Source organism: Apodemus sylvaticus, chromosome 4 (genome assembly GCF_947179515.1).
Source record: "Apodemus sylvaticus chromosome 4, mApoSyl1.1, whole genome shotgun sequence".
NCBI classification, from domain to species: domain Eukaryota; kingdom Metazoa; phylum Chordata; class Mammalia; order Rodentia; family Muridae; genus Apodemus; species Apodemus sylvaticus.
In genome coordinates, this window is record NC_067475.1 from 5,385,296 (window position 1) to 5,400,047 (window position 14,752).

A 14,752-nucleotide genomic window follows, 5' to 3' on the forward strand; every position below is an offset into this window, starting at 1 on the left:
GATGTTCATGTCCTAAAATTCTAATGATTTTCCATCATATTTGTAGTGTAGTCCTCATTACATATGGTTGTGAGCCACCCTGTGGTTGCTGGGATTTGAGCTCAGGACCTTCAGAAAAGCAGTCAGTGCTTTTAACCACTGAGCTATCTCTCCAGCCTGTGAGGTACTTCTGAAGATAGGGATTCCTTTCTGTCTCTATAGAACATGGGACAAATGTTTTGTTACTATAACAGTAAAAAGAAAACTATGTGTCACTAAGAAAATATCCAGACAGCAAGGGAGCATTTATAAGCACGGTGAGCCTCGTGTATCTCTCAGGTGTGCAGTGTGTGTCACTCATGGGTAATAAATAGGGCAGTTGCAGCTTTATAATATTTGCAGATCACCCTTCTGATTTCATGATAACTAGAGAAAATGAAGACAAAGTGATGGGTATTCCACTTTTCATGGTTGGTGGATTGAGGCCATGCTTCAAATCCTGAGATGGGTCATGTGTCTAGGATGCTCAGCCAGAGAGAACAACAGGTCTTAGATATAAGGGTTCTTCTTGTGTGTTGGCTTTGTTTTTCTCCATAAGGGCTCAGCTGGCTTCTTGCCATCATGTGACTACTCAGAAGTGACTAACAGACTTAACAGACTCTGATACATCTTAAAGAAGTTGCTGCTTGGAGGCAGGAAGGCTGTGCATGAAAAATAGGAGGGAAAATGTTGCCCTCACCCCTGCTGACTCTGACCACTCCCACCCAAAGGGTATATACCATATTACCTCTGAAATGCAGACTTAAAAAATGCAGACCACCACTGCAAATAATAGTGTGATTATCTAATAATCAAGTTTGCATACCTTTCTGCTATTTTACAAGGTCAAACTCTCAAGGTAAACCAGTATTTGTGTTGCCCCAGGGGCAACCCCAGCCCACCCTCAGCAGTATCTGTAGCCCAGGGGGAAGTACGGGAAGAGCAGTTCCCACCCTTAGGCTTTCCTGCTGACTTCGAAGTCCCAGTTCTGTGTGTCACATAGTCTTCCCACAAACTCTAAATGCTTACTTTACATCTCCTTCCGGAATGGGATAAACGCTCCCTCTCCTGGCCCGTTCCACTCTTTGGGATACCAAAAGCAGGAGTAATTTTACATGATTTTGGTCAGGAATTGTTCACCCAAGATAGGACCAAATTTAGACACCTACTGCTCCATTGAATTACTAAATCCTGAACTGTATTCTGCTTAGCCCATCCTATTGTTTTATTGATGGTGTTTACAAAAGTGAATTCACTGCATCCTGTGTCTGCCTGCCTCACTTCTTTTCTCAGTGCCTAACCTATGTTTTCATTTCTTATTGCTTAGATCCTGGCTTCTCAGGTTCACTCTGAAGAAACTTTCATCACTGAGTTTGTAATAAACCAAGTTCCAAGTCAGACCAAACTAACTGGATAGGAAAGTGGTACAATAAAGTATAAACTCTTATATCAAATTGCCATTTTGGCCAAAAGAGATTGAAGGCAAATTCTAAATAGAACAAATAATTCCACATAACTGAAGCTAACAAAAATAATTACACTATTTTGAGAAGCTGAGATGAGCTTGTACAATGGACTGTCAACAGCAACTATAAAAAATGGCAAGGCATGAGACAATGTACACATTTATTTACTAAAAAAGAATGGGCCTTATGAGCAATGGCTAGCAAAATTATTAAAAGATGAAAGAAATTTAAAGCATTCTTTATATTTTAGCAAAAATTCATAACATTCAAGTGTTTATAAGCCCAATGTTAGGTTCTTTGATACCTCATCCATCTTTAAACAATAGATCCTACTATAATTTTTACAAGTGGTAGTGACTTGCATTAAGTTAATATACAATCTGAGCCACACATGTATTATCATCAGTACACATGAAGTGGGTTGTCATTTTACCATACTTGCAGAGAGTCTCTGTGCAAAGCAGACTCTGCTCAGACAATGGCTATAGAGTCTGGTTTTTGTTTGTTTGGTTAGTTAGTTGATTTCTTTTTTGTATGTTTGTTGTTTGTTTTTACTGCCTGTGGGCTTTAAGTTTATGAAGCGTCCTGTCTTGTGGAGCAAATTCAGAGAAGTGACAGATTTTTAAGGAGAAACACAGTTAGGGTAGAGTACATTTTGTCTTTAAAACAATCACTTTATTCCAGGTACAGGTGTGTGATTTGAGGCCTGGGAGGATGGTTATATGTTATGTGTAGCATGTGAACACTGAAATCACAGTGATAACACTCTTCCCATTATGATCAAGCAGCTCAGGCTATTCTCAAGAAAAGTCTACTTAGGCAGTTGATCACAAACATGCGACTTTCGAGTTCACCAAAAGGTTAGCATCATTAATTTTATTACACTGGTGAACCTTCACCTCTATCATAACCTGGCATCCAACCAAAGAAAACCACAAAATAACGGAAGCAGAAGTCATTCATCAGAGCACCTGTCCAAAGTGGGAAATAAAATACCTATCCTGTGACCACAATCAAAACAGCCGGACAGTGCCTGGCATATTAGGAGTTAAGCAAAAAAAAAAGTGAGTTTCTTTCTCTTTACAATTTTTTTTCCTCAAAACAATTTCTGGCTTATCAAAAAACACTGGATAAATGTTATACTGTACATAAAATTAAAATTACTAATCCTTAATAAGCTATACATCAAATGTCTTTACACTTGAAGTCTAGGAAGTTTTGAGACTCTTACTACTCACTGTAACTGAACAAGAGGCAAGCATAAGTTGGCCCTGCAACTATTACAGAGTGGGTATGGGATCTGCTGAAGCACCAGATAAGACTGTTCTCTGATACCCACAGATTCTAAAGCAGGATTGTAGCAACATAATGAGAATTATTTAGTGAGACTGAAGATATTGCATTAATATTACATAAATCACAACCCTATTGTTGTAAATGATATGTCAAGATAACTAATTATACTTACTTGTTTCCAGTGTGCAACCTTCCCTTTTATGTTAGATTCAGGCTTGATAAGGAAGATATCCTCCAAGAATTTGTCTTCATTACTTCTACCTATGCAGATCAATTTTGTTTCAAGTACCCTAATCATTTTGCCGTGATGCTTTTTACGTGTAAAATAGGGGCTAAATATAAGGGATGAGAAAACAACTATTAATTGTTTCGTTTTGTTGTACTGAAAAGGTGAAAACTACTTACAAATTAACTGTATCTTAGCAATCATGGTGAGAGTCCAGTGTACCAATCAGTGTTTTAGCTGATTGGCATTCAGAACTGAGAATATGCCATCAACATTCAGATGTCCATTTCATGATGAGTAAACTGAGGAATGAATAACACCCTAAAAATAGCCCCTCCTGACTCCCCATTCTGGACTGTTGATGACAGTGGAGGGACTGGCAGATCAAGCTTAGCATTGGGCAGCCAGAGGTGGGCAAGCATTGGGCAGCCAGAGGTGGGAGGCTGTAGGTCAGCAAAATTGTTTGCAGGGGAATCTGCATATTTTAATGGAAGACACTGAGGGACCCTGCTCCTGGTTATTTCTGATTGGCAAATACAGCCAATAGTGGGCAGGGCAGACAGAGGTGGAATTTTTAGGATTCCTTGGCGAGGGACAGAGAGTGAAGGAGGAGATTGGCCATGCCAGGAGAAAGAGGGAAAAGGCACCACACCTGAGGAGGTGTGGGACAAAGAGCACAGACACCATGTAGGAGCCAGGGAATCGGGGCCCCAGAGGGCTGCCCAACTGGGTCTAGGACTAGGATATAGTAAGTAATAACTTGGGAATATCTGGGGAGGTGGATTAGCCACGTTAAAGTTAAGAAGTGACATAGCCATTGAGATGTTTTAGGCATATCAAAATATAAAGGTCTTTAATTAGGGCATCCAGAAAATTGGGACAGGTAGCAAGGAACACACCACCATGAGGATCATTTAAGTATTAATCAGGTGCTACTACAGGTGGCAGCTCCTCCCTCCATGCACTGCAGCATGGCAGTTGCTGGGCCTTGGAGTGTCTATCTGTTACACTTTGTAAATAGAGAGGAAGCACAGAGCAGTGATATCTATGGAACACAGATCACAAAAGAACTGCGACATTTCTGCTGGCCACACTAGTGGGTAAACAAAGGGGAAAAACATGTTTACCTTTTACTCCTATGCTGTGTTTATGAAATACTGTCTCACAGTTGCTATCTATAAACATCACATCATTGTGAGATACTGAATAGTTTCTCCTCTAAACACAGAGGAGTGGAAGAGATGCCTCCTCTCTCCTAGCTAGTCAACACTGTGGTAGAATTCTCATTTTGTCCATTATGCAACTAAAGGGAAAGCTCAGGATAAGTTGGCCCTTGATTACAAAGGAAAGTATTTGGTATTAGCAAAAGAAATGCCAGTAATACCAGTAAAAAGAAGGTGCGCACTGATGATGCTGTGTCCCTCATCACAGCAGCACATGACTGCAGGGAAAGGCTGCTGCTGTGTAAATGGAGAAGTGAAAGGGACTAGACAAAATGCAGCAGGTGCCATTTATTTAACAGCCTTAGGAAACACTGAACCAAGCCAATCTCGTACAAATGAGTACATCAACATCAACAACACCCATTCCATGCGATAAAAATCATTTGTTAAGATGATAAATCAACTGGGAAATTTATCCTTAGCAATACCAGAAACAAAACAATCCAAACAGGGCAGCATTCCTATGTCATAAATGGGCTCTATTTAATATTCCATTCTTGATGTTCTTGTACCAACTTTGTAGGTATAAGAAAACCCACCGAGTCAAATAACCTGGGACCATGTGGCTCACAGAGCGGGAGCCACCAACCAGCAAGCATGCAGGAGTTGGAACTAGATCCCCTACACATTTGTTGCCAGTGTGCAGCTGGGACTTCATGTGGTTTCCCTAACAAGGGGAGCAGGGGCTGTCTCTTCTCTGCTGCCTGCCTTCGGATCCCCTTCCTAGACTGCCTGGTTGGGCCTCAAAGAGAGAGAATGTGCCTAGCCCTGCTGGGACTAGAAGCTCCAGGGTGGAGTGGTACCAAAGCTGGGGTGGGGGCTCCCATTCTCTAGGAGGAGGGTAGAGGACAATGGGGGGCAATGTAAGAGTGGATCTGGGCAGACACGAGGGAGTGGGCTGCCATAGGAATGGAAAGAGAATAAAAATAAATATAAAAACAAATCAGATTAAATAAACAAACAAAAAGATATAACAAAATGTTTAATACCTCAGAGTAGCAGTTGACCTCTCTAGAGGGGCAGCTCTGCTTTGTTCCACATCTAAACAGCCCATGGTGAAAGGAGGATATGAAACCAAGCAGAAGACAATAAGCACTGGAGGATCCTAAGCAGATGCAGTGTTTCCTGGGGCTCCATCTTCAAACGCAGCCAGTGATGCAGCTAGATGGACATGTTTATCCAGGAGAGAAACTTGTGAAGTAATCTCTCATGATAAGCCAGTTGTGACGCACAAAGAAACGCATGGATATTCATAGAACAGGTATGGTTTTGCATAAACCCTGATGTGTTTTGTGAGAAGAAAAAGGTTCGGATCTCATGAAGCCTATGTTACCTAAATAAAGACAAGCAAGCCATTAAGGATATTAATAAGGCTGAGGATATCATAGTGTCCTGAGACTGAGAACATATGAGTCCAAAGAGACTGAGAACAGCATTCTGTCCAGAGAAATCAGTCAGAGCAAGAGACTAGGCAGATGCTTCCTAGACCACCCTTGGCCTGTATGAATCATCAAAGGCAAGCCACTGAGTTTGAAGATCATTCTAGAGCTCTGAGCAGAGGCCATGCTGGGTAGGTAATTTCTGGAATAGAGATATAGTGTTCTGAGAAAAACCCTGAAACTAGTAAAAATTAAAAAATAAAGAGCTCCAAGAATTCTCAAAGTGCACAAACCAAAAGAAGAAGGCATTTACTTAAGAAAATCCAAGTCTGGAATGTAAGAACAGGTACTAGTCAAGCCACCACCTGTACTCTTCCCTACACAGTTCCTTGGGAGACAAGTCCAACTGAGTAGTAAAGGTTTCCAACACTAGCAGCCAGGATCGTCCACCAGGATCCACATCAGGGCTTCACACAGAGATGAGAAAGGCTTGGGCCTCATGCCCCAAAGGCACTGCCCAGAAAGAAAGGCTACATGGGCTAAACCTGTGTCCCTCTACCCCAGCTCAGGAACATGAGGTACAGAACATGGAAACGCTGACTGCCACTCCTCAGAGACACAGACCGGTGCTGCCAGCTGAGGTGGCAGGCAGAGCTCAGGGCTCCACTCTGGCAGAAAGCTGTCCTTTCACCTCATGTCCCCGTTCTAGGCAAAGGCTCAATGGTTTCCCCAGGGATGGGATATGAGCAGAACATAAAATCACAAATCTGACTTGATAACTCTTGACTGGACAGACTACAAGATGTTTAAGCCCACAGCTGCTATAGAAAAATGGAAGGCCGTATGCTGAGCCACTGAACAGAATAGTGGCCGTAGGAAATTAAAGTGCTTCATGGTTCAGGAGAAGTGCACACTAACTAAAGCAGTCTAAAGAACAACAACAACAACAACAACAAAAGACACTCAGTAAATAAATCCTGCACTTGGCATAGAATCTTAACATGTTACAGAGCACACTCAAAAATGCACTGGCAAGTAAGAACACTTGAAGAAGTGCTGAGAGGAGCTGGCCACACAGCCAGCTCTAGAAAGAGCCACGTGACATAAGCACTTCTAGGGGAAACTGTCTGTGCACATGAGGAGAGTGCTTTTCAAACAGAGAGTTTAGTAAGGTGAAATGTGAAAAAATGAAATTCCATTATCAAAAAGTAAAGTAACAACACATTACTAGAATGGATCAAGAATGTATGTGCGCTAAGTATTACAATAAAGGCTTCCCAAAAACCTAGGGCAGAAGGAATATGTCTCAACATAATGACTACTGTGTGCCAAGCCAGACACCAGCACCATGCCACATGAAGTGAAAGTCAAGCATCTCCAAGAAGATGCTTACACATTTTCAACATATAGCACTATTATTGCATTTAAGACAAATCTTTAATGAGAATCATATTAAATCAAAGTAACTTATACTTCCTGTCAGTTGTGATATTGCCACTTAAATCTTCCATGTCATTTACAAACTACAGGTATGTCACTTAAGAGTGTTCACTATACTGAGTGTTAGTGAGAAAAGACTTGGTTTCATGGTCAGTTATTATTTATTTATTCATTATTATTATTCTCTAATGGGACCTTTCCACTGGTAAGGTGAACTTTTTTCTTTTCTTCTAAGCAATGGGGCCTTAAACGTGATGGATCAATAATAGTCTACCTGTGTCTTCCTGACCTGGGCTCCTCAGAGTGTTACCAACAGCTGCTCACTTGCTAGGATGTGTACTTTTAATTTCTAACTTACTGTATTTAACCCAGAAGAAATATTTGCAGTTATGCTTAGCATGAGGCCTCTTATACTTTTAAACATTACAGTTGAGGAAAAATAAATTGATTGATTTTCTGCCAAAATACAAATCATAGAAAAAAAGTTTCTTCATGGTTTAAAGCAATCCACTGATTCATCTCAGAGGACAGCAACACACAACAGAATGCAGCAGAGCAAGGCAGCCCACAGGTGTGGCTGCCTCGGCAGGGCCCTCCCTTACCTTCATTTTAGCGGTTACATCAAGGTTTAGGATGCAGTCCTGTCAGGGTTTTAGCACTTACATCAAAGTTGAGCAATTACATTTTCTACAAATCAAAGGCGCAAGTATTTTAAGCTTTTTAATATGTATGTGGTTTGCATATTTTTCGTTTTTATGACAATTTAAAACCAAGAAACTGCTTCTCCTCAAATTCAGGCCGTGTCAGCTCTTACAGTACCTTCAGTCAGGTGCCATCACGTCTGGACTGATCCAGACACACACATACACACATGCACTTACTCTTCTCCACTGTGCCTTAGAGGCTCAGGGGAAACATGGAAGCATAAACACATGTGTACACAGACATGTTAATCAGATCTCTGCCACTATAACCAGTGCTTGAGACAATAAACTTTAAGTTTACTAAGAGAATGCTGCAATATAGATAGATAGAAGCACAAAAGGATGGTACGGGATAGCATAAGATGAAGAGGACAGTGCATGCATAGGGCGGACAGAGCATCTGAAGTGGGGCACACCAAGAAAACCCACTTAGAAGACAGATTGCTTCTAGCTCACGGTGCCAAAGGTTTCAGCCCTTGGGCAGGGGGCATTGCTTTGCGTCTGACTTGAGGCTGAGCATCATGGTGGGGCAGCATGTAGGGACCAGGCTGCTCACCTTGGGGACTGGTAAGCAAAGTGAAGAAATAATTCAAGTCCTCCCAGCCCTTGTTACCTTGTTATGTGACGGTTTCCTCTGAATTGAGACATTCCTTCCTGCAGGGGGAAGACTCACAAGCCAACTTTCCAGAGGTTCATAGAACTCCATACATAAGAAGCCGAGAAGGTTAAGACTCACCAGGTTCTGCACTGAGGCTCCACAAGCATTAAAGAATAGCTGAATAAGAGACATCTCTGGGGTGAATTAAAGTGGCTGTAAGTTGGGTATGGAGCTCCGAACCCATGACTTTCATGAGCTGCACCTCCGTACTGGGGTGGGCTGCTCAGTAGTATATAAGCTTTTGAGTGTCCCATCCCTCCTGCACCCTATAAGTAACCCCAACAAATGCATTATGATGTCAGACTTGAGGGGACTCTTTCTTTGCTCTGTCACTGGTACCTCTCTGCTGTGAACAGACAGTTGCTTACAGCTCTCCAAAGAACAGCACATAACGCACCCCTCACAAGCATACCAACCCCAATGATGGGCTCCCTTCACTCAGCTTCTCCTGCTCAGCTTCTAGCACCTGCCAATAACACTGTCAGCTGAAGGCAAAGCCTCAACACACAAAGCCCTGGAGGACATTGCAGACGTAGTCTAGCAGTACACAGTTCTCACTGAAGACATCAAACAAGCCTGCCTGTGGTGATAATATGGTCTGCCCTATCCTGAATTTGATTTACATTTTACAGATCAGTAGGAAACCTCTATTAGTGAACATTTTTAACTCTAATGTAAGCAAAACTTTGGTGAATAGATATTCCTATCTGTTTTCCTGAAAGTTAAGTCCTAAGTCATATAACCTATCTTTAGCAAATTCAATGTCTTCTTCCCAAATTTATGCTTTCTAAAGCAGTGGTTCTCTCTAATGCTGTGATCCTTTAAGATAATTTATCATGTTTAGTACAGTTCGTCATCCATAAAATGATGGTCTTAGGTAACCCCTGTGAAGGGGTCATTAGACCCCCAGGGGTCTGTACCCACAGGGTAAGAACTATTCTATAGAGCAATCTAAAACCATAGGAAAAAAAGTCTCACTGTCTTCAGGAACTCTAGTACTTGAATAGAAGGCCTCAGACTGGTTAACTTAATGAAGAAAGGGGATTTTTCTAATATGCCTATAAGCAAGAAAGTCTTACACTAACTGTACCACAAGGGAGGGCCTTGTTGGTGCATCAAAACAGGGTAGAAATACAGCACATAGGATGGGCAAGACATGTTCTTGCTTTGATGATACAATGTAATAGCACATGCTCAATGAGCAGGGCATTACAGAGTTACCAGAAGAGGTGGTACCTCTAATGAGATGCATCACTCCTAGGCCTGATGCATCACTTTTAAAGTTTCTCAAATGCCACTACTAAGATACAGTAAATGTAGCTAAATTTCTGAATTATATTTGAATTGAATATCTAGGTGTAGATGCCGATGAAAGAAATATTTGCAAAATATCATCGCCCTGGCATAAAATTTTGACTCATGAATACTGATCTTCTAGAAGCTATACGGTGGTAGCAGAAAAAGAAAAAAAGCTTAAATATATTTAAGTATATAATATATGAATATATAAATAAGATGAAGCCTTCAGAACTGTGTAAGACTAATAAAAGTTAAGTGGCAGATTTTATCTGATGCATGCATTCTCCAATGCTGTCTATACTTCTCACTAGTTTTTAGAGATAGCATAGGCAATCCTTTTGCCTCAAGCTCCCATGTCATGAGATTACAAATTTGAGGTAAACCTCATTTATCACTATCTGTATGTTCTCCCCACCTGAGGCTTTTTCCTGTTAAGAGAAGTTTTTTGAGAAACCTACTGCAGTGTAGGGACAGATTGCAGTTCAAACATGTTGGGGTTTTTTTCCCAAAACTTTTTATTGAAAAAAAATCTAGATTTAAATTTGTTTACATTCTAGAATGTTATTATTTAAATTACTATCTATATATGACAATTGCACAAAAGAACTGGGTCTCACGAGTCTATGTTCACGTGTGTTATTATATGTGCTGGTCATATTTGCCTTCCCCTTTCCCTTGTCCCTTTCCACCTTGCAAACAGTGTCATTTCTACTCTCATGTCTATATTGTTTTAAACATGATTTCTACATAAGAAAAGAAACACAGATTCATGAGTCATTCTTATTTCTCTCAACATGATGATCTAAAATTCTACCGTGGCTTACAATGACATAATTTGTCATATTCTTTCCCACTGAATAAAACGTGATTGGGAATATATTCTATTTTCTTCATCCACTATTGTCAGTGGACTCCTGACTAACTCCATAACCTTATTATTCTGACTAAAGACATGATAAATGTGCATGTGCTGGTATCTATGTGGAAGGCTGACTGAGAGTCTCTCAGTGCATCCTTAGGAAGGGTGCTCCTGAGTCTTGTGAGCCTGAGTAAATGTCTTACTCATTTATGTTGCGTCTAAATATTTGACACTTTCTCTAACATTGTACCAGGGTCATCTTGGCCACCTGTGTTTGATAACGTCTGTTGTTTTTTATAACAACCATGCTCACTGGGTTGACATGAAAATTCATGGTGCGTGCATCTGTTTCCCCTAATGGTAAAAACGGAACATTGTTTCATGTGCTCATTGGTTACCTCTACCTCGTTTGAGAATTATATCATCAATTTATTGCTCAATTTATTCACTGGATTATTTGAAGGTTGAAGAGAGAGAGAGAGTTATGTGTCTGTGTGTGTTATGTGTCTGTGTGTGTTTGTATGTGTATTGCTTGTTTAGTTCATTATGTATTCTGGATCCTCGGTGTGATGAATAACTGGCAGAACTTTCTTTTCCCATTCTGCACTCTGCTTCCTCGGTTCATTGCTCTCCCTTTACTCTTCAAGAGTATGTTGGTGATGGTGTATGGGGTTTTCTTGGGTTTGGGTTTGAACCTGATAGAATCCTATATTCTATTTCCAGGGTTACTGGAGTCCTATTCTATTGAGAATGTCCTTGCTTACATCTATATCCAGAAGTATTTTGATTAATAATTTGTTACAAAACCATACACTGATTCATTTTTTTCACTGATCCATTTTATATCATGAAAAAATTACATCCTTGAATTTACTCTGCCAACACTGTTTGGTAGTTCAACTGTGAGTCTCAATCCCTACCCTTCCTTCCTCACACACAGTCTGTAGCAGATGACAACCATGCATGGGCTTCTCAGATCTCCAGGTGAACCCACTGAGAGATACAAAGCTGACATCCCAACTTCTGTTTCTTTGGAATGTCCATGTTTGCCCCAAAGTTATTCCAGGTCAATAACCAAGCACATGGAAGACAAGATTGACAGTCTATTTCTGTCTGACACAGGACACCTGTACTGTACAACCTCACACACAGATCCTCAGATATATTTGTCAATGGTTCTTCAATTAGATTGCCACCTGAACCTTTCCATCATATGCTGTTTGGTCTGTCTCCTCACAGGTATCAGATTCATTGACTACATTCCTCTCCCTCACTTTGTCTGTGGAATGTATTTCTCCAGGATTGGTTCAAGACTATCTCATGGGTCTGGGTTTCAGTAAATAAATAAATAAATAAATAAATAAATAAATAAATAAATAAAATAAAAAAAACATAAAATGAGTGCACTTTATGTGTTAATTTTAATTTTTTTCTAATTCCTAACTACTTATATATCTAAGTATTGTGACATCAGGAAAAAATATTTTATGTGCACATTTCAACTTCTAAGGGAACTTATTTTTCTCACTAGGGTACACTGACTTAGTACACTGTGCTGCATAAGTGACCAGAAATGGCATTCCCATGCACTGATGATCTTGGGGAAATGAGTTAATTATTTAAATTCTGAGTGATAATAAATGCATTTCTTGCCTAATTTTGAAGTAAAAAACATTTTTGTTATGGAGTGTGTTTTGTGTTGGCTTTGGTTTGGGAGAAGTGTTTGTTTTTATTGTTATATTGAGACATGTAATATGGGTTGCCATTCAACTACTGTGTAACCAGGGCTGGCTGTAAATTCCTGATTCTCCACTCCACACAACTCAAGTGCTTAGATTACAGGCAAGAATCACCATATCTGGCTTTTATGTGGTGCTGGTGATCAAACCACATAAATTTGTGTATGCCAGGAAAGCATGCCTCCAACTGAGCTGTATTCTCAGAACAGGGAACCAGCTTTTAATTCAGTTTACTGTATTTCAACTTCAAAAGGGTGTTGAATTATATCTGGTGATTTTGCTGAGACACTGAGATGGTCTTCCTGCACTGGCTTCCTTAGACACTACTGCATTAGTGAGACCTTACGCATTTTGGGCTAGACTAAGGGTCTTAGCTCTAAGCTTGTAGGAATACTCATTTCTGAGCTTGTTCTAAAAGCAGAATACAGTTATTTGTTTAGGACTGAATGCTCCATATTCTGGTTGGCTTTTGTCAGCTAGTGATGGCTGCTCATGGGTCATTTGTAGGTACTCTTTCCCATAATTCACAGCTAACAGAAGATAGCATTCTTCTTGAGCTTCAAGTTTTCTGATGTATCTTATCCACACCTAAAGAAACTGCTTTCCAAATCTTCATATGATTGGGTTGGTACCACTCAGAAAGAGAGAGAGAGACAGAGACAGAGAGAGAGAAAGAGAGAGAGAGATAGAGACAGAGAGAGAGAGAAAGAGAGAGAGAATGAGTTAAGGGAGGTATGTAAAGGTCACATGGGTCACCTGGGAAAGTGACCCTATGTGAAATAAGGATGATAAGATGGGGCCTTTAAACTACAGACACAAAAGGTTCAGTGTGCACGGGGGTCAGCTGACACTGTGATGGACAGATCAGAAATGGTGTGTCTCCTTCACTTCATTTCTGTTAAGCTAAGCTTGTATTCCTGGAGTGAACTTACATTGCTTATAGGCTGTTAAACCTTTCATGCACTGCTGGACCCAATGCTCTATTATTTCAAGGTTTTTACCTCCATGTTCTGGACTGACTAGCCTACCGTTCTTATCCCTGTAGTATTATCATGCAATTTTTTAACCATTGAAAGCAACAACAAGCAACATGTACATAGAATGACTATTAAGGTCATCTAGTCATGCATCCTCTGTAATATTTCTAATATACACTGAATGTCTTTGATCCTATTTGGTGCTTTTATGCCTTCTTTGGTTAATTTGGAAATTGAGGCCTTTTTTTTTTTTTAAAGGAACTCATATATTTCTCACAAGATAGTATCAAGCAGTTACAATGTTGTAATTTCTTATTGTATTTTGTGTCTGCTGTTCTAACCCCTTTATTATCCTGCCATCTTTTATTTCTTCTCTCTCTGTGCTTTATTTGTCTAATAGGAACATTATCAATTTATTGCTCTTTAAAAAGAGCCAATTCTAGACTACTGATTTTTATATACATTTTCTTTTTGTTCACTGTATACTTACATTCCATTTCTTCACTTTCCTATATTTTCATTACCTCTATTTACATTCATATTGAATGCACTCTCTGTTCTCCTCCTTTCTTAGAGAAATGCTTAATCTTTAATATATCACTTTTCTCCCTTCCATACACACAATCAACTGAACAACCCAGTAAGTACAATTTTGTCTTTTCTTTCCATATATTGTATAGCAGACCTGATTGACAGGGCCCAATTCCCTCTCCCTTTTCACCCTCAGTAACAGAAGCCAAGTTTCCCACATGTGGAACACAAGCTGCTACCACCCCTTTCTGCTAGTGTAATATTATGATGAGTTCCTATGGAGGCTGGCTAGCATCCCTGACATGCTATCTTATCAACGTGCTTCATGTGCCCATGGTTCAAATTGCTCTATCTTATTTTTCTTACTTCACACAGGACAGGAAGACTCTCCAGTTGTCCCACTGGACCTCTGATCCATGCTCTCTCCATAATCACTTTATGTTAAAGAGAACATGGTACTTTGCAAATAAAATTATGGATGTTTGTAACAGTTGACCTTCCAGAGAGTGTTGGAGAGGTTCTACCAACTCACATGAGGACTTGGAAAGCAGATTTTCTTTGGGCATTGATAGAACACAGCCGGCTTCGCAGGCTGTAAAGCACAGGACCAATTTGATCCTCTGGTACCTCTCAGTCATTGTGAAGAGATATAGTGACTTGACCTTTGAGGATCATAAGTGACTGTGATGTTGGAATGCAGATAAAATATGAAGTGACAGTTAAGAAACCTTGTGTCATTAAGGTTGTTTGGAGCTACAGAGCTCAACTTCTTTGACTATAAACTTCAATGGAAAAAAATCAAGACAAAACTTATGCCTCTACTCAGTCACAGTTGAGGGAGCCCTTCTTATATATAAATTAGTAAAGCAAATAATTGATCAAATGCATTATTTGCTCTTTGGAAACATATCAAGTTGTATCAAGCTTTTAAAAATTA

General features: G+C 40.1%; 1 protein-coding gene across 1 annotated transcript in view; it reads right to left on the reverse strand.

Moving 5' to 3' along the window:
• Lrriq3 (leucine rich repeats and IQ motif containing 3) overlaps positions 1-14,752 on the reverse strand; it is a 93,826-nt gene that overhangs the window by 58,213 nt on the left and 20,861 nt on the right. Inside the window, exon 4 of the mRNA XM_052178471.1 lies at positions 2,953-3,112. Coding sequence (XP_052034431.1) covers positions 2,953-3,112 — 160 coding nt within the window. The remainder of the gene's footprint in view (positions 1-2,952; positions 3,113-14,752) is intronic.